The sequence below is a fragment of the Dipodomys merriami genome, unplaced genomic scaffold (genome assembly GCF_024711535.1).
Source record: "Dipodomys merriami isolate MVZ:Mamm:240054 unplaced genomic scaffold, mDipMer1.0.p SCAF_49, whole genome shotgun sequence".
Lineage (NCBI taxonomy): Eukaryota > Metazoa > Chordata > Mammalia > Rodentia > Heteromyidae > Dipodomys > Dipodomys merriami.
The window spans coordinates 10,034,235-10,054,613 of record NW_027206057.1 but is presented as its reverse complement, the minus strand read 5'-3'; the positions used below and the strand labels follow the sequence as shown (position 1 = coordinate 10,054,613).

Genomic DNA, 20,379 nt, shown 5'->3' with positions numbered 1-20,379 from the left:
ACTGTGTTTCTTGTCCAACTTTATTTTTCCTAGAACTCTCTTTCTCTGTCACATTTCTTGGAGGTGGCGGGATAAGTTTCACGGTTCCCTTTGTTTTGCCATAGGAGGAGTGGAAAGAGAAGACAGAGAAATGGGAGGCCTCCTCCATAATGGGTCCGGCACCCCATTTCCGGTCGCGGCGCGGAACTACAGTAGCTGAGCGCGGGTCAGCTTCTACAGGTTGTTCTCACACCGGCTGTGCGTGCGGACGTGGCCACGTAGGGAGTCACGTTGTTCTTTCATTTACTTATTCAGTGCTAGCTGAGCTCTCCATGAGTGGTGGTGTAGATCTTGGGCTATTTGGAGCGAACGTTTCTGGCCGACGAGGGGTTTGCGGGAATGTGGGAATGGTGTGTAGGGTCTTAGTGACCAATACTCCAGGGAATGCGGCGAGCAGGTCTAGGGGTCAAGCAGTTTTACACAAAGATGTCAGGTCACTTAAGTCCCAACATTTGAACAGTGTCTTGAAAGGCAGACTTGAGGCCTACAGACGTTCCCAGTAAAGGCAGCACCCAGTGCCTAGACGGTGATGAAATGCCTTAGTCGGAGGATTTGCAAAGAGGTCTTCAGGACATAGAAGCAGAGCCAGAAGGAGATAGAGAGGCTTGAGTTGGGTAGGGTCTTCTCACCAGGTCTATAATCTGATTTTTATTACATAGAGGAGGCTAATCGAGGCTCTTAATATATATGTACAGTAAAGGAGAGCGCGTGTGAGTGAAGAGGATCGAATAAAGTATTTCTCTTTTAGGAATAAAAACTTCCAAGCTTTCCTATGGAAGATTTTGAGAATTGAAATAGTGCTTCCTGAAAGCATCAAGAAGAGAAATGGTAAGTGTAGAACTCTTTTTTTTTGGGGGGGGGGGTCCGGTCGTGGGGCTTGAACTCTGGGCCTGGGCACTGTCCCTCAGCTCTTCAGCCCAAGGCTAGCACTCTACCACTTGAGCCACAGTGCCACTTCGGCTTTTTTCTTATGTGGTGCTGAGGAATCGAACCCAGGGCCTCAGGCATACAAGGCAAGCACTCTACCACTGAGCCACCTTCCCAGCCCAACAGTGTGAGTTTTGTTTTTGTTTTTTTGTTTTTTTTGTTTTTTTTTTTTTTTTTTTTGCTGGTCATGGGGTCTGAACTCTGGGCACTGTCCCTCAGCTCTTCAGCTCAAGGCTAGTGCTCTACCACTTGAGCCACAGCACCACTTCCGGCTTTTTTTTGCTTATGTGGTGCTGAGGAATTGAACCCAGGGCCTAATGCATGCAAGGCAAGCACTCTACCACTGAGCCACCTTCCCAGCCCAAGTGTAGAACTCTTAAATGCCATTCGTTTTAAGTAGTTTTGTTTTGGTTTTAGAAATTCAGGTGAAATAAAGCTGCAAGGAAAATCGGTGAGATGGATAAATTATAGATGTACACAATGTAGGATGATTTAAAAAACAGAAACAAGCAAAATTGCTGTTGGGTGTGTTAATATCTTCAACTACAATACATAAAATTCACTTTTTTGAAAAATAAATGATGGAGGTAAAGATGGAAAGGGGTTTGCGAAGTAGAAAAAGACAGTAGGTGGGTTTATTTAAATTATGCTCTGGATCTAAGGAAAGTAACTAGAACTTAAAGTAGAAGAAAAAAAGAATAGTTCCCTTCTACCCAACTCACCTCCTATCCTTTTCTTCAACCTGGTTTTACACTGCTAGATGACTTATAAATTAGGTCAAATAGTTTTCTCTCTCTCTGGAATAGGAGATGAAAGAATATATAAACTGAAAACAACAGATACTAAAAAAAATTATAATTACCTCTGCAGGTTTTAGATATAAAACTGCCAACTTCTTTTTTGTCATTATTAAGTGGTTGTACAAAGGGCTTACAATTCCATATCAGGTTATGAGTACAATGCTTCTTGTCAGTGTAACCCCTTCTTCTTACTCCCTTCCTTTGTTCTCCCCTATTTCCCCCTCCCATCCCTAACTTTCAATTACACAGTTTCCCCCTTCTTCACCCTACCCGCCAGTGACATATGTTTTTTTGTATGTATGTATGTATGTATGTATGTATGTATGTATGTATGTATTTTTGTGCTGTCTGAGGCTTGAACTCAGGGCCAGGGTGCTGTCCGCTGGCTTTTTTTTTGCTCAAGGCTACCACTGTACTACTTGAGCAACAGCTCCACTTCTGGCTTTTTGGTAGTTAATTGGAGATAAGAGTCTTACGGAATTTTCCATGATCCTCAGATCTCAGCCTCCTGCCCAAATACAGGCATGAGTCACAAGTACACAGCACATAGTTCATTTTTTAAATATAATGTACATTGACTATAATGACTACATCTGCTCACCCTTCCTCCTTCCATTTGCCCTCCCTTTGCTCATCTCCAAAAACATGTTTCCATTTCCTGGTGTTTGTTTTAATAAACAGTACTTTAGTTGTCCAGAGAAGTTATATCTCAGATTCCTCTCCTAATTGTACCCTCCATTTGTCAGTTTGTGTGTAAATGCATTGAGCTCTGTATATATTATCATGCATAGTTGTATTTTAGATTTAGCTTCCACATATGAGAGAAAAAAATGTGCTATTTGTCTCTTTTAGCCTGACTTACTTAACATGACTTTTGTTTGTTTGTTGGTCATGGAGCTCGAACTCTGGGCCTGTGCACAGTCCCTCAGCTCTTCAGCTCAAGGCTAGTGTTCTACCACTTGAGCCACAGTGCCACTTCCAGTTTTTCTGGTGGTTTATTGGTGATAAGAGTCTCATGGACTTTCCTGCCCTGGCTGGCTTTGAGTCACAATCCTCAGATCTCAGCCTCCCAAGTAGCTAGGATTATAGGCATGAGCCACAGATGCCTGGCTAACATGCCTTTTTTCTAGGTCCATCTATTTCCCTGCAAGCGACATAATAATATTCTTTCCAATAGATGAGTAAAATTCAATTGTATATGTACCACATTTTCTTGGTCCACTCATCCATTGTAGGGAATCAGGGCTGTTTCTGTAACTTGGCTGTTGTAAATGGTGTAGCAATGAACATAGATGTACAAGTGTCTTTATCATATCCTTACTTACAGTGTGATCTATCCAGAGTTGGTTGCCAAGAGTGGTATTACTGAATCATAGGGGAGTTTTATATTTAATTTTTTGAGGAAACTCCAAACCACCATCCAGAGTGGCTGTAATAGTGCAAGAGGGTTCCTTTTTTTCTACATCCCCTCCAACATTGTTATTGTTGAATTCTTGAAGTTGACCAATCTTTCTAGGGTATACTGGCATCTCAATTTTTTTTTATTTGTATTTCTTTTATGGCCAGGAATGTTGAGCATTTCCTCATGTGTTTTATTTGCTGTTCTTCTGAGAGGTTTCTAGCTCCTTTGCCCTTTATTGATTGGGTTACTTAAGGATTAGTTTCTTGTCTATTTTGAATATTATGCCCTGGTCAGATGTATGCTAAAGACCTTCTTCCAGTCTGTTAGCTGTCTTTTGTTTTTTTTTTTCATGTCAGTCATGGAGCTTGAACTCAGAGCCTGAGTACTGTCTCTGTGCTTTTGCACTCAAGGCTGGCTCTCTACTATTTTGAGCTCATGTGGTTAATTGGATAAGTCTCCTAGACTTTCCTGCACAGGGTGGCTTTGAACTGTGGTCCTCAGATATCAGCCTCCTGAGTAGCTAGGATTACAGGTGTGAGCCACCAATGCATAGCTGGCTGTCTTTTATTTTAGTAACTATGTCCTTTGCTGTGCAGAAACTTTTAGTTTGATATAATACTATTTACCAAGTCTCTTTCCTATTTGCCGTGCCCCTGGAGTGTTCCTGCCTATTCTAACAAGTCCTAATGTTTCTCCTACTGAATCTTGCATTAGTTTCAAAGTTTCAGATCTGACATTGAGGTCTTCGATCCATTGTAATTAATATTGGTGCAAGTTGAAAAACAGGGATCCAGTTTTAGTTTTCTACACATGGATATCCAGTTTTCCTAACATTATTGAAGAGGCTGTCTTTTTTCAATGTATATTTTTGGTTCCCTTGTCAAATATCAGGTGACTAAACATATGGGTTTATGCCTGGCACCGGTGGCTTATGCCTATAATCATAGCTACTCAGGAGCTGAGATCTGAAGATCACGGTTCAAAGCCAGTCCTGACAGGAAAGGCTGTGAAACTCTTATCTCCAATAAACCACCAGAAAACCGGAAGTGGCACTGTGGCTTAAGTGGTAGAGCACTAGTCTTGAGCTGAAGAGCTGAGGTATAGTGCCCAGGCCCAGAGATCAAGCTCCATGACTGACAAAAAAAAAAGTATATGGTTTTAGGGCTGGGAAGGTGGCTCAGTGGTAGAGTGCTTGCCTCCATCCATGAGGCCCTGAGTTCGATTCCTCAGCACCACATAAGCAGAAAAAGCCAGAAGTGGCGCGTGGCTCAAGTGGTAGAGCACTAGCCTTTAGCTGAAGAGCTGAGGGACAGTGCCCAGGCCTGGAGTTCAGGCCCCATGACCGACAAAAAAAAAACAAATAAACTGTATGGGTTTATTTCTGGATCTTCTATTCCACTGGTCTTCAGGTCTGTTTTTGTGCTAATACCAAGCTGTTTTTGTTACTATAAAACTGCCAAGTTTTTCGTAATTGTTATTAGTCAAGAAAGAAATTTTTTTGCTTTTTTTTCCTATTTGTGCTGGTCCTAAGGCTGGAGCTCAAGGCCTTGAGCTTTTTTGCTCAAGGCTAGCATTCTACCACTTGAACCACAGGTCCACACTGAAAAATGGAATGATTTTTAAATGTTATTTCTCAGAATTAAACTACCTAACGGAAGTAGTTGAAACCTGTTTAAAAAATCATTTCCTTAACATTTTTCTGGAACTATTAGTGATATTTGATAAAAATAAATAATACTAACATAATTTTTATTCATGAATGATTTAGAGCTTAACATAATGAATTAAAACTTTGTTATTATAAAGGTGATGTACAGCTGGGAAGGTGGCTCAGTGGTAAAGCGCTTGCCTTGAATGCTTGAGGCCCTGGGTTCGATTCCTCAGCACCCATAAGCAAAAAAAAAAGCCGGAAGTGGCGCTGTGGCTCAAGTGGTAGAGCGCTAGCCTTGAGCTGAAGAGCTGAGGGGCAGCGCCCAGGCTCAGAGTTCATGTCCACGACTGGACCCAAAAATAAAACAAAACAAAAATAAAGGTGATGTACAGCCAAGCGCCAGTGGCTCATGCCTGTCGTCCTAGCTACTCAGGAGGCTGAGATATGTGGATCATGGTTCAAAGCCAGCCTGGGCAGGCAAGTCCATGAGACTCATTTCTAATAACCCACCAGAAAACCAGAAGTGGTGCTGTGGCTCAAGTAATAGAACGCTAACCTTGAGCTGAAGAGCTGAGGGACAGTGCCCAAGCCCAGAGTTCAAGTCCCACGACTGACCAAAAAAAAAGGTGATGTACAGAGGGGTCACAGCTACATAAATCAAGTAATAGTTCTTTTTTTTTTTTTGGACACTGTCACCTCCTCCCTCACAATCTCCCAGTTTTTTCCTCCCATCCCTACCCCCAAGTTATATAGTTCATTTTCAACATATTGTCCAGTGAGTACCACTGCTGAGTGCTGAGTTTGTTTAAACTTTGTCCTTCCATTTCTGTGCCTCCCCTTACCCTCCCAAAGACATATAAATTAACAAACAAGACAAAAAGAAAATAAAACAAAAACAACAACAAAGAAAACATAATTTTTTTCTTTTTTTAACTTATTGTCAAGATAATGTACAGAGGGGTTACAGTTGTATAAGTAAGGTAATAAGTACATTTCTTGTCAAACTTGTTACCCCTTCCTTCATTTTTCTCCTACCTTCCCTCCCACCTCCCTCAAGTTGTACAGACCATTTCCAACATACTGTCTTGTGTATGTCACTGTTATATAGGTTCCCCCCCTTGTCTTTTGTCTCACCATTCTGTTGTTCCCCTTCCCTTCCCTAATTAAAATAAATGTATATGTAATACCAGAGTACCAAAGTCAAATACAGTGACAACAGGGGAGGTACCATAGGGGAAAGGCATCCAAAGGAAATGAGAAATCACATAATACATTAAAAACAACAACAAAGAAAAACCTCTTGTGTCCATGCCTTGGAGTTCATTTTGCTTAGTGTAGTGTCATCTTATCTTATATGGTCATATGTATATATATATATATACTGTTTATCTGCTAAGATTATCTTAGACCTATACTAATTATTGCAAATAAGGGAAACCAAGGGACCTATGTTTCTTTGGGTCTGGCTTACTTCACTTAATATAATTTTTTTTCCGAGTCTTTCCATTTCCATATATATATATATATATATATATATATATATATATATATATATATGCATGTTTTCTTGATCCATTCATCCACTGAGGGGCATCTGGGTTGGTTCCATATCTTAGCTATGGCGAATAATGCTGCGATAAACATGGTTGTGCTGGTAGCTTTAGTATGGCCTTGTTTGTGATCATTTGGGTAAATGCCCAGAAATGGGATTGCTGGGTCATAGGGGAGCTCTGTGTAGTCTTTTGAGGAACCTCCATACTGCTTTCCAGAGTGTTTGAACAGGTTTACACTCCCACCAATAGTGTAGTAGGGTTCCCTTTTGGCCACATCTCCTCCAGCATTTCTTGTTATTAGATTTCTTGAGGTGGAATCTCCATGTTGTTTTGATTTGCATTTCTTTTATGGCCAGAGATGTTGAGCATTTCTTCATGTGTCTATTGGCCATTCTTATTTCCTCTTCAGAGAAGTCTCTTTAAGTCTTTAGCCCACTTATTAATGGGGCAGTTGTTTCTTTGAGGATTTGTGTTTGGGGGATTTAATTTTTGAGTTATAAGTATATTTTAGAGATAAGGAACTTTCTGTTGTGTGGCTAGTGAAGATCTCCCAATCTGTGGGCTTTCTATTGGTCTTGCTAACTATGTTCTTTGCCATGCAGAAGCTCTGCGATTTCATACAATCCATTTGTCCAACCTTTCTTTGATTTGTTGTAGTTTCTGGGTCTTTATTAAAAAAATTTCAGCCCAGAAGGCTGGGAAGGTGGCTCAGTGGTAGAGCACTTGCCTTGCATGCCTGAGGCCCTGGGTTCGATTCCTCAGCACCACATAAGCAAAAAGAAAAAAGCCGGAAGTGGCACTGTGGCTCAAGTGGTAGAGCACTAACCTTGAGCTGAAGAGCGGAGGGACAGCACCCAGGCCCAGAGTTCAGGCCCCACGACTGGAACCAAAAAAAAAAAAAGAAAATTTCAGCCTGTGCAAAGGAGCCCTATAGTTTCTCCTGTAACGTTTTCAGGGTGTCTGCTTTGACTTCAAGGTCTTTGATCCATTTGGAGTTGTTTCTGGTGCATGGTGAAATATAAGGATCTAACTCATAATGATTTTTTATCACAACTTTGCTTCCAAATTTTTTTTTTTTGGGTCCGGTCATGGGGCCTGAACTCTGGGCCTACGCGCTGTCCCTCAGCTCTTCAGCTCAAGGTTAGCGCTCTACCACTTGAGCCACAGCGCCACTTCCGGCTTTTTTTTCCTGTTTATGTGGTGCTGAGGAATCGAACCCAGGGCCTCATGCATGCAAGGCAAGCGCTCTACCACTGAGCCACCTTCCCAGACCCTGCTTCCAAATTTTTGAGTTATTCTTATGCACTAACCTTTTAATCTTCTGGAGCTTTTCCTTTTGTTGAATTTAATTTTAGGGAATAAGAACAGTTTATCAGAATTACTCCATGTAGACATGTCACTGGTTTTGGGCTATGTTGTCCCGTGGCTAGAAAGTTATTGGTCTTGCTGGAGAAAGAATTTAAGGGTACACAGGAGACAAGAAACAGAAGCAGGTTTGTTAGGGCAAAGCAAAATGAGAACAGAGCAAAAATGTACTTTGTAGCAGTAGTTTAACCTGTCAGCAACCCCGTAGCCTGGGAAAAATGACATTCCCCATCCACTACCAAGAACTCCTCCATGCCTACCTGTGTGTGGGAGTTGGTGACACTGGAAGTTAGTGACATATTAACTCAGTTTTCCAGAACTGACCACCCTTATGTCCACAGACCCCATTAAAAGCTTGAGTTTTTGGGTCCTCCAGCATAATGCTCCTTCTTAACACTGCCCAATCCCTGTCTGAAGAGCGCACTTTTGCTTTTCTTTCACTTTGCTATGCTAAGTAACAACCAAGAACTCTCCATAATCTCCCCAAACCTGGTGAGAAAATCCAGATGGAGAGTGCAGTCTTTATTCATTCATCTTGACCATCCAGTTAGGGAAGTGGTACAGTGCTTATAGCCACCTGTAGAAATTTTATTTGTTCTTAAATTGTCTTTCCTTTTTAGTCTGTCACACTTCATACAGATGTAGGTGATATTAAAATAGAAGTCTTCTGTGAGAGGACACCCAGGACGTGTGAGGTGAGTGCCACTATTTGCTTTTTACACGTCAGTTTATATAACACAATAACCATTTTGAAGTTAAATCATCCATCCTAAAAAACATAACAAAACTTTCTGTAAAACTATTGTCAGAGTTGGGTCTCGGTGGCTCCTGCCCATAATCCTACCTACCCAAGAAGAGAGTAGTTCTGGAGGACTACAGTGTGAGATCAGTCTGGACAGAGAACTTCCCCAGTCTCCATCTCCAAAATAATCAGCAAAATCCAAGAATTGATGCATGGCTGAAGTGGTAGATCACTAGCCTATCAAGTGAAAGGTCTTAGATTCAATCCTAGTACTACTCTCCCCCCCCAAAAAAGCAAACAAAAAGAAACTTACTCATTTCTTTTCTTTTCATGTCTAAAGTAGATAAAAGATAATGTGGATATTTTCAATAACTGCATAGAATTCCACAATCTTTTGCTCATTTTCTTAGTAAATTATTAAGATATTATATCTAGATAAGAGAACTTATACATAAATACTTTACCTGGTGAAGTGACAGAAGCAAAGGAAGAAGAGTGAGCTATCTGTATTGAGATAGATAGCTAAACCTGTCTATCAATATTCTTGAAAGGTATAGAGTAAGCCAGAGACATACCTTCTCATGGAGCTAATTTTCTAGCTGGGAAAATATTGAGTAAAAAATTAATGCTAAAAGATAATAGATAATACCTTGAAAGAATTTAAGTATTGAGATAGAAAATAAAAGGAAAGGGGCAGAGTGCTAATGGCTCACTCATAATCCTAGCTACTCAGGAAGCTGAGACCTGAGGATCGTAGTTCAAAGCTAACCCAGGCAGATAAGTCCCTGGGAGACTTTTATCTCCAATTAACCACTCAAAAACCTGAAGTTTGGAAGTGGTACTGTGGCTCAAGCAGTAGAGCACTTGCCTTGAGCTGAAGAGCTCAGGGACAATGCCCAAGCCCAGAGTTCAATCCCCATGACCGACAAAAACAAAAAACAAAAAAACCCCAAAGTTGTGCTATGGCTCAAGTGGCAGAGCATTAGTCTTGAACATAGAGTTTCAGGGACAGCACCCAAGCCCTGAGTTCAAGCCCCAGGACTGGCAAAAAAAAAAAAAAAAAAGAAGAAGAGGTTACTTTAAAAAGAAGGTAGTCAGGTACCGGTGGCTCATATCTAAGGAGCTCAGTTTGAAAGCTAATCTGGGCAGGAAAAGTCCATGAAACTTTTTTTTTTTTTTGTCCATTGTGGGACCTGAAGTCTGGGCCTTGGCACTGTCTCTGAGCTCTTCAGCTCAAGGCGAGTGCTCTACCACTTGAACTACAATGCCACTTCTGGCATTTTCTGCTTATGTGGTGCTGACGAATCGAACCTAGGGCCTCATGCATGCAAGGCAAGCACTCTACCACTGACCCACCTCCCTAGCCCCCATGAAACTCTTTATCTCCACCAAAAAGCTGGAAGGAGAGCTGTGGCTCAGGCCTTGAGCAAAAAAAAAAAAAAAAAAAAAAAAGCTCAGGGACAGTGCCCAGGTCCTAGGACTGGTACACACTTGTGCGTGCCCACACACACAGGTGAAGCCAGATCTACTCAGAGTACTCATACATTCAGTTTAAATATTATTGAAGCGTTTATTTAAGCATTACTTATGCATTTACTTTATTTAAGTATCTACTTAAATTTTACTTATATACTTAAACTGAATGTATGAAAGTATAATACTGAAGATAAGAAGGCATTTCCATGGAAAGAAATATAAAAAGAACATTCCAGTGTACCAGTGGCTCATTCCTATAATCCTAAATTGCTACCTAGGAGGCTGAGATCTTGGCGGATCATGCTTAGAGGTAAGCCTGGACAGAAAAATTTGTTAAACACTATCTGCAAAATTGTGAGGAGGACAGAGGGAGAGGGGATGTAGGAAGGAAAGGAAGAAGGAGAAGAAAAGAAAAGAAATAGAAGCTGCAAGGAAAACCTTCCCCCTTTGGAGAAATTGTTAAAATGTTGATGAGGTCAGCAGAGCAAGCAGTGGAAAAAGGGGTTATTTTACAAGATGTAGAGGGGGCCCAAGTCGTGCAAGGCTTGTTCATTCTTTTTTTTTTTTTTTTTTTTTTTTTTTTGGGTCCGGTCATGGGGCCTGAACTCTGGGCCTGGGCACTGTCCCTCAGCTCTTCAGCCCAGGGCTAGCACTCTACCGCTTGAGCCACAGTGCCACTTCCGGCTTTTTTTTTCTTTTTGCTTATGTGGTGCTGAGGAATCGAACCCAGGGCCTCAGGCATGCAAGGCAAGCGCTCTACCACTGAGCCACCTTCCCAGCCCCGGCTTGTTCATTCTTAATGAAGATTTTGTATTTTCCAAAAACAAAAAATGCTATCAAAGGAGTTTTAGGTAGGAAAACATTATCTAAAATAATGCCTAAAGTTCATAGTTGAATATGCTGCTATAGTGTTCAATTGTTTATCTTAAGTCTGTTTCTACCATTTCTCAATCCACATTTTTACTCTCTCTAGAACTTCTTGGCTCTTTGTGCCAGTAATTACTACAATGGCTGTATATTTCATAGAAATATCAAGGGTTTCATGGTTCAAACAGGAGATCCAACAGGTAAGTTTTTTCATTAACCAAAATCGGGAAATTTGATGTATTATATGAAGAGGATAAAATAATTTAAAAAATAAAGCATGTGGAGTCTTTACAACAGGGCCACCTTACACTAACAGCAAGAAAACTATAAGCAGACATTATAAGCAGACACTTATTCTTAAAATGTTAGCAGTAGTGGTTAAGGGTATTTTAACTTTCACATCTTTTCAGTTTAGTTTTGGGAAGCATTTAAGGTCAAAACAGCTTTCATTTGTACTTCAGAATTATGCTAGAGTTGGGACTATAGTTGTGGTACAGTACTTGCCTAGCATGTGTGAGGCCCTTGGTTTGATACCCTTAGAACTGCAATCAGTCATAAAGAGTTATAGTATAAAGTGGTCATTCACTTAGAAATTGGACCATTTCTCAAGTTTAATTAGATACTTTCTTTGTTTTACTTGTCTTATGATATAGGTACTGGAAGAGGAGGTAACAGTATCTGGGGCAAGAAGTTTGAGGATGAATACAGTGAATATCTTAAGGTATTATCTCAGTGCTTCAGAAGGTCATATTCTCTTGTCTAATTACACTTGGAAATTAATACACGTTATAGTGACACAATTACTAAATGGGTATAATTTTTTCTAGTGCTTCACACTCAATAAATGACGTCAGGGAGAAAATGTAAATGGCAGATCTAGCCCAAGATATGTACCATCACCTGGGTCTTGATACTAAAGTGAGCTCTTGAGTCTTACCTGAAATTTTAGTTATGCATCATTGGCCTTCTTTGAAAGGCAGGGGAGAAAAGCCTACTGCCTCCTGGTTGCAGTAGTGCCCAGGCAGAGTTAGTGTGACATCCTATAGGAAAACAGTCAAAGCAAAGTGACAGGGCTGGGAAGGTGGCTCAGTGCCTAGCATGCATGAGACCCTGGGTTTGATTCCTTAGCACCACATAAACAGAAAAGGCCAGAATTGGTGCTGTGGCTCAGGTGGTAGCCTTTAGCTAAAGAGCTGAGGGACAGCGTCCAGGCCCAGAGTTGAGGCCCCACGGCCGACAAAAAAAAATAAGCAAAGTGACTGGGAACCGGGCTTAAATAGTGGAGCACCTTCCCAGCAGGGGCTAGGTCCCAAGTTCAGTACTATAACCCCCCACCCCTAGTACTCTAAAAATAAGGAAAGAACGAAGTAACTAGGCACTGGTGGTTCATGCCTATAATACTAACTACTCAGGAGGCTAAGATCCAAGAATTGCCAGTTCAAAGCCAATCTGAGCAGAAAATGGTAAGACTGTAATCTCCATTAACCAGCAAAAAGCCAGAACATGGAGGTGTGGCTCAAGTGGTATAACACCAGCCTTGAATAAAAAAGCTAAGGGAAAGTAAGAGTCTCCCAGTTCTAGGGCCAGAACCAACACACACACACACAATGAAGGTCAGGGACACACACACACACAAGAACCAACACACACACACACAAAGAAGGTCAGGGACACACACACACACACACAAAGAAGGTCAGGGACACACACACACACACACACGGTCAGGGCTTCCGTGGTTCACACCTATAACTATTGTTATTCAGTATGCTAAGATCTGAGGATTGCAGTTCAAAGCCAGCACACACTCACACACACACAAAACCACACACACACACACACACACACACACACACAAAACCACACACACACACACAACACACACACACACACACACACACACACACACACGGTCAGGGCTTCCGTGGTTCACACCTATAACTATTGTTATTCAGTATGCTAAGATCTGAGGATTGCAGTTCAAAGCCAGCCCAGGCAAGCAAGCCCATAAGACACTTGTCTCCAATTAACCAGACATACACACACACAAAATCAGAAGTGGAACTGGGACTTAAGTGGTAGAGTACCAACCTTGAACTGAAAAAGCCAAAGAATAGTGCCCAGGGCCTGAGTTGAAGCCCTAGAACTGGCATGAAAAAAAAAAAAATCAACAAACAAAAAAGTGATAAATTGTCTTAATCAGAGTATATAATTTAGTGTGTATTTCAGTTATATTAAAATTTATCTAGGGCTGCGAATGTGGCTTAATGGTAGAATGCTTGCCTAGAATGCATGAAGCCCTGGGTTTGAGTCCTTGCACCACATAAACAGAAAAGCAGAAGTGGCACTGTGGCTCAAATGGTAGAGCACTAGCCTTGAGCAAAAGAAGCTCAGGGATTGTGCTCAGACCCTGAGTTCAAACCCCAGGACCGGATATATATATATAATAAGGCAAACAAATGAATCTTAGTATTAAATGTAAGAAGCATTTACCAGAAGATGAAAATTGTATTGAGTTTTGAAGTATTCAGAAATTACCTAAAAAAAATAATACATTTCTTGGCAGGTATACTTGTTACATAGGGTTACATTTTATCAGTGGTGAGCTAATAAAGAGGAGTAAATAACATATTCAACAATTTGGTAAATCTGAATTCTTTTTTCCTATGCCAGTCCCAGGGCTTGAACTCAGGCCCTCATGCTTCCTCAGCTTGCTTGGCAGTCAGCTGTACCTCTTGAGCCATGACTCTAGCTCATATATTTTTTTTTAACTCAGGGCCATGTACTTTTGCTTGGTGTGTGCGCGCGCGCGTGCGTGAGTACATGCGTGTGTGTGTGTGTGTGTGTGTGTGTGTGTGTGTGTGTGTTCATTTTAGGCTGGTGATTGCCCCACTTTGACTCCACTTATGGCTTTTTGCTAGTTAATTGGAGATAAGAATCTCAGGGACTTTTCTGTTTGAGCTGGCTTCAAACTGTAATCACAGCCTCCTGAGTAGCTACTAGCACCCAGCATGTGTATGTATAACATTTGATTGGGCCGGGCGCTGGTGGCTCACGCCTGTAATCCTAGCTACTCAGGAGGCTGAGATCTGAGGATCGCGGTTCAAAGCCAGCCCGGGCAGGAGAGACCGTGAGACTCCTATCTCCAATAAACCACCAGAAAACCGGAAGTGGCGCTGTAGCTCAAGTGGTAGAGTGCTCGCCTTGAGCTGAAGAGCTGAGGGACAGCTCCAGGCCCAGAGTTCAAGCCCCACGACCGACAAAAAAAAAAAAAACAAAAAAAAAAACATTTGATTGGTAGTCATGTTATTATTTATTTAGAGATAAGGTCTTACTGTTTATCATAGGCTCATCTCAATCTCCCAATGATCCTTCATCAGCCTCTCAAATGTTAGGATTACAAGAATGCACTACCACACCCAACTGGTAATCATCTTTTAGGGAAATACTAAAACACTAATTTTTGTTGTTGCTCCACCTCTGCAATTTATGCAATTAGTGTCACCTAATGAACAGCTAACAGCAATCAGTGAAGTCACATTCTTTTTTTAATTTGGCCATGTATCTATAGCACAGCTCAATTATGCCTTTAATCATGTCAGTAAGGTCCTTTAGTACACAGTCCTTAAAAACAGATGGTTCATAATATTAAGGATTGATAAGTGGCTGGGTGCTAGTGGCTCACACCTGGAAATCCTAGCTAGTCAGGATGCTGAAATCTGAGAATTACAGTTCAAAGCCAGCTTGAGCAGAAAAGTCCATGTGACTTCACCTAAAAATCAAAGTGGTAAATCTCTAGCCTTGAGTAAAAAAGCTTAGTGACAGTTTCCAGGCCCTGAGTTCAAGCCTACCGATAAATCAAATAATAAAAAAAGAATAGATTAAATAATCTAAGATGGATATGATTTAAGACCTGCCTTAGGTCTTCTATGTCTGAGGTTATAAACTGATTGTGTATGTGAGAGGGAAACACAGATGCATTCTCTGTGGCTATCAATTAAGAAAAATGTTCTAATATGGTTGGACAAGAGATGCCCTAATTGACATTGCCAGAATCCAACTCTGCCCAGTGTTTATGTTTTGCCCAGTTGTTAATTTATTGTTAGGTCCTCATGAGCATCTTCATCCACATAGACTCCTGAAGTAGCCCAACCTCCCTTGTTTTTCAGATAAAGAAACTAGCAAGAGTCCAGTATATGAGAAGAGATTATGGGGATTTTGATTTTGTTGCCTGATGGTTTCATGCCAGCACACTATTCCTTAATATAAATGTAAGGATTGTTTCTGTTATACATTGGTATTGCTACAAGTGTTTGGCTATATTTCTCCAAAGTGGAATGCAATTGATTGATAGTATTTAATATATAAACAATTTTCATGCAGGTTTTTCAGGTAAACAGACAATACAGACACTGAATATTTGGGGCTTTCTTTTGTTTACACACACTGTGCAAGTGTTTTTACCACTGAGTGAACATCCCCAGCCCCAAGAGAAGCAAGATAAATGTTTTATTGATTCCTTAAATATTAGGAAGGCAGAGTGCATGTCTTCTTGTTCATTCCTAAATTGGGATACACGGTTAAATGGATGCTTTGGTCTGTCTTTTTCAGCACAATGTTAGAGGGGTTGTATCTATGGCGAATAATGGCCCAAACACCAATGGATCTCAGTTTTTCATCACCTACGGCAAGCAGCCACATTTGGACATGAAATATACAGTATTTGGAAAGTGAGTATTTAGTTATGGTTTTTTTGGTATGTCATTGCATACACATGGCTGTAGTATTGAAAACAGGAGTATGACTATGTTCCTGGTGTTTGAGACCACCATTTCTCAGCGTGTGGCCCTGAGGAAGTTAAAACCTCTGTGCATTATTTCCTTGTATTTCAAGAGGAATCAGTGCATTTTGTTAGAATTATTATGTAAATCAATAGTAGTACATGTTTTATTAAGAATAGAATTTGGGCCTGGAGCCTGGCTCACACCCAGCCACTCAGGAGGCTGAGATCTCTAAGGATTGAGGTTGGAAGCCAGCTCAGGTAAGGAACCCAAAAGCCAGAAAAGGAGCTGGCCCTGAGCACAAAAGCTCAGGGACAGCACCCAGGTCTTGAGTTCAATCCCCAGGACGCAAAAAGCATTTGGCCTAGACATGGTAACTTACATCTATAATCCCAGCTCCTTATAAGGTAAATATTGGAAAGACTATTGTTCAAGGTTAGCTGGGGCAAAATAAATGAATAAAGTTAACAAGACTTCCTTTAAAATACAGTTGGTTGAGGTGGCACATGCCTATAATACAGCTGTGTGGGAAATGAGCAGGAGAAATAAAATCTCAGCTCTGGCTCAGGCAAAAACCAGGAAACCAGATTGAAAAAGTAACCAGGGGCTAGGGATTTAAATGGTAAAGTATTTGACTAACAGAGACCCTGAGTTCAAACAAACAAGTTAGAATTAAAAAAGAAATAGCGTTTAATAGCAAGTAACAAATTTGAAAATAGTGCTAAAATGAGTAATTACTGCTGATTCCATGATGTCATCAGTATTCCAAGAGCCTCTTGCTTCTCAGCCATCTTTAGTTTCCATTTTCAAACTTACTTTATGGTTAAAATATGGGCAGTGAAGCTCCAGTTAGAACTTTCATATGCTGGGCAAACAGAAAAGAAAGGACAAAAAAGGTTTCTGCTAGCTGACTCTGAACTTTCCCCAAAGACCCGGAATTTACTGTAGCTACTGTACCTTGGCCACAGGAAGGAAAAGACATGATGTGTTTTTTTTCTTCATCTAGATACATTGTGCCCTCAATAAAATTAGGGTTGTGGGAGTAAGAAAAAATGGATCCTAGCCAGGCGCTGGTGGCTCATGCCTGTAATCCTAGCTACTCAGGAGGCTGAGAGATGAGGATCGCAGTTCAAAGCCAGCCCAAGCAGGAAAGTCCGAGAGACTATTATCTCTAGTTAACTACCAGAAAACCGTACTGTGGCTCAAGTGGTAGAGCACTGTAGCACTGTGACTCAAGTGGTAGAGCACTCGCCTTGAGCTGAAGTGCTCAAGGACAGTGCCCAGGCCCAGAGTTCAAGCCCCATGACCGCAAAAAAGAAAAAAGAATGGATCCTGGGGAGCTGTTCAGCAATTTCTGCCAAATTTTACTTTGAAAGCATTCTAGTTGAGAGCTGTTTTCCTCAATTGAGGGGTGGGGGGGGGAGTAAATATGTTCATTCAACAAATATTACTCATCCTCAGTAACCCAAACACTTTTTTTTTAGTTGGTCGTGGAGCTTGGTCTCTGGGCCTGGGTGCTGTCCCTGAGCTCTTCAGCTCAAGGTGAGTGCTCTACCACTTGAGCCACAGCACCACTTGCAGTTTTTTTCTGTGTATGTGGTGCTGAGGAATTGAACCCAGGGCCTCATGTATGCGAGGCAAGCACTGTACCAGAGCCATCTTCTCAGCTCTCAAACACAATTCTATAGCTTGGGTTTTTTGAGACAGGCTCTGACTTTGTAGCCTACATTGATTTTTTTTTTTTTCCCTGATCCTGGGGCTTGAACTCTGGGCCTGAGCACTGTCCCTCAGCTCTTCAGCTCAAGGCTAGTGCTCTACCACTTGAGCCACAGCACCCCTTCCGGTTTTCTGGGGGGTTGATTGGAGATAAGTGTCTCATGGACTTTCCTGCCCAGGCTGACTTTAAACTGTGATCCTCAGATCTCAGCCTCCTGAGTAGCTAGGATTACAGGCATGAGCCACTGGCGCCCGGCTGCCTACGTCTTAAACTCACTTCTAGGTATGTGTCTAGTTAGAGTTTAATAATTTAGATGTCAAAGAAGCTTAAAGCAAAATAGACAACTCTAGCTATTAAAAATGTTTCATATATATTAATACTTTATACATTATTAATAAATAAATGAAATTAATAAATAAAATAATAGCACACCTAATAATGTTTTTGGCAAGTGCCAGTCTTGGCTGTTGTCCATGACCTTTTTTGCGGAAGCTGGTGCTATACCTTTTGACCCAAAATTCCACTTCAGCTTTTTAGCAGTTTTTATTGGAGATAAGAGTGTCACAGCCAGGCGCCAGTGGCTCACACCTGTAATCCTAGCTACTCAGGAGGCTGAGATATGAGGATCATGGTTCAAAGCCAGCCCGGGCAAGGAAAGTCTGTGAGACTCTTATCTGCAATAAACCACTAGAAAAGTGGCTCTGTGGCTCAAGCAGTAGAGCACTCACCTTGAGCTGAAGAGCTGAGGGACAGCGCCCAAGCCCAGAGTTCAATCCCCATGACCGACCAAAAAAAAAAAGAGTGTCACAGACTTTCCTATCTGGGCTGGCTTCAAACTTCTGTCCTCAGATCTTAGTCTCTTGAGTAGCTAGGATTATAGACATGAGCCACCCATACCCAGCCTAATAATCTTATGTGTAAACTGATAATTCATGTTCTCTTTCATTTTCTACTGGCCAGTTTAGACAAAGTTAGTCAGACCCTATCTCAAAAACAATATAAACAAACAAGGGGACTGGGAACGAGCTCAAGTGGTAGGGTACTTTAATTTAGCTGGTTACATTGCCACCATTTGTAGCTTCTGTAACTATACGGATGCTATAGAGTACAATTTTAGGCACTTTGGCCAGACTATTGCTACCTATTGCACTTGATGACTAATGGTATAGATAGGAAATTTTAATTTCTCAATTTCTAACCCATGTCTGTGGCAGAAAATTCAATCATTATTTTGTTGTATATTCAACTAGAGAATTCAAAGGACAGAAAGACATGGTCCTTTCCTTTTAAAACTATAATTGCTGTAGTTACTTTTTAAATTTTTTATTAGGTAGTTGTATAAAGAGGTTACAATTTTGTAAATGAGATTATAAGTATAGTGCATCTTGATTAGTGCTACCCCTTCTATCATTTTTTTTTCATTTCCCATTTCCATCCTTATCCTCAAGTTACATAGTTCAATTTTTAGGTAATGTACAATGAATGTAATGACTGCATTTACTCCCCCTTCATCCCTCCTGTCATTATATTTCAATCTGAGAAAATTTTCATATTTTTCATTCCTTGTCTTTCAGAGTGATAGATGGTCTGGAGACTCTGGATGAGTTGGAGAAGTTACCAGTAAATGAGAAGACATACCGACCTCTTAATGATGTACACATTAAGGATATAACTATTCATGCCAACCCATTTGCTCAGTAGCTGTAATAGACAGGCAAACTGTTCCCGGGACCACACCCATTGTGGTTTACCCAGTTTGAAGCATGTCAGAGACATGTCATCACACTCGTTTACAGCAAAGATCATCTATAGGCTGTTGCGTACAAAAGGACGCCCAACAACTTCTTTCCTCATACTTTTTTTTTTTTTTTTTTTTTTGTGCTGGTCCTGGGGCTTGACTTCTTGGCCTGGATGCTGTCCCTTGAGATTTTGTGCTCAAGGCTAGAGCTCTACCACTTGAGCCATAACTCTACTTCTGGCTTTTTGGTGGTTAACTGGATAAGAGACTTTCCTGCCCAGACTGGGACACTTTCAAAGAGTTTGTACTTAAGGCCCTGACCTTGCCGCTAGCTCTGCGTTCTGTTATTTTTGGAGGAGCAGTCTCTTGGACTTTCTACTTGGATTGGCTTTGAGCTTTGATCCCATAGATCTCAGCTTCCTGATAGGATTACAGATGTGAGTTACCAGTACCCAGCCTAATTAATGTCTTGATTCTTTTATCTCTAATCTAAGATAGCTTGTGGCTATCCTCTTGTTACCATTTATACCTTCCACTCAACTGAAGTCCTTATTGGACCAATGACCTCACATTTTGTTTCATCATGCTAGTCATTTTGATTTGTAAAATTATAGCTACTTTTTGGCCAAAGTTTGTCTTGTCAGTTCTTACAACTCATCTTCTCTAAACATCTTTTGTTTTGTTTTAACTGCCCATACAGGGACTTAAACTAAGGTCCCTCAAGCTCTTTCTCAGTTTGCTTACAGACAGTTGGTGTTCTACCTCTTGAGCCCATTCTGCCAGCCTTGGCTTTTTGCTGGTTAATTGGAGGTGGAGTCTCGTGGGATTTTCTACTTGGACTGACTTCAAACCACAGTCCTTACCCTCCCACTAGAATTACTGGTATAAGCTACAGCCTAGTTAGTATCTTTTTGGGTGAGATCATTCTTTTTTTTTTTTTTTTTTTTTGTCGGTCATGGATCTTGAACTCTGGGCCTGGGCACTGTCCCTCAGCAATTCAGCTCAAGGCCAGCGCTCTACCACTTGAGCCACAGTACTACTTCCAGCTTTTTCTGCTTATGTGGTGTTGAGGAATTAACCCAGGGCCTCATGCATGCAAGGTAAGCACTCTACCACTGAGCCACCTTCCCATCCCATGAGTGAGATCATTCTTGCGAGGACTTTACCAATTGCTAAGATATTTCTGTATTTACTGGCATTTCTGAAATTTTACTCTAAACTTTTTTGTGTGTGTGCCAGTCCTAGAGATTGAACTGAGGGCCTGAGAGATGTCTCTGGGGCTTTTTACTCAAGGCTAGTGCTCTAGCCCTTGAGCCACAAC

The 20,379-nt window shown here is 41.2% G+C and overlaps 1 protein-coding gene across 5 annotated transcripts; it reads left to right on the top strand.

Moving 5' to 3' along the window:
* The first annotated feature begins 164 nt into the window (after window positions 1-164).
* Ppil3 (peptidylprolyl isomerase like 3) lies at window positions 165-20,049 on the top strand. Of its 5 annotated transcripts, XM_069995783.1 has the most exons (8): window positions 182-257; window positions 788-867; window positions 8,358-8,432; window positions 10,929-11,022; window positions 11,476-11,543; window positions 15,434-15,552; window positions 17,088-17,145; window positions 18,895-18,968. In XM_069995783.1, exons 2-7 carry the CDS (start codon window positions 865-867, stop codon window positions 17,128-17,130), a joined length of 402 nt encoding a protein of 133 aa, XP_069851884.1. In that variant the 5' UTR covers window positions 182-257; window positions 788-864; the 3' UTR covers window positions 17,131-17,145; window positions 18,895-18,968. The 5 variants fall into 5 exon arrangements, with proteins under 5 accessions (XP_069851883.1, XP_069851882.1, XP_069851884.1 ...); XM_069995782.1 differs by lacking the exon at window positions 17,088-17,145 and having other exon boundaries at window positions 165-219; window positions 18,895-20,049; XM_069995781.1 differs by lacking the exon at window positions 17,088-17,145 and having other exon boundaries at window positions 177-237; window positions 18,895-20,049.
* Window positions 20,050-20,379: the final 330 nt, after the last annotated feature.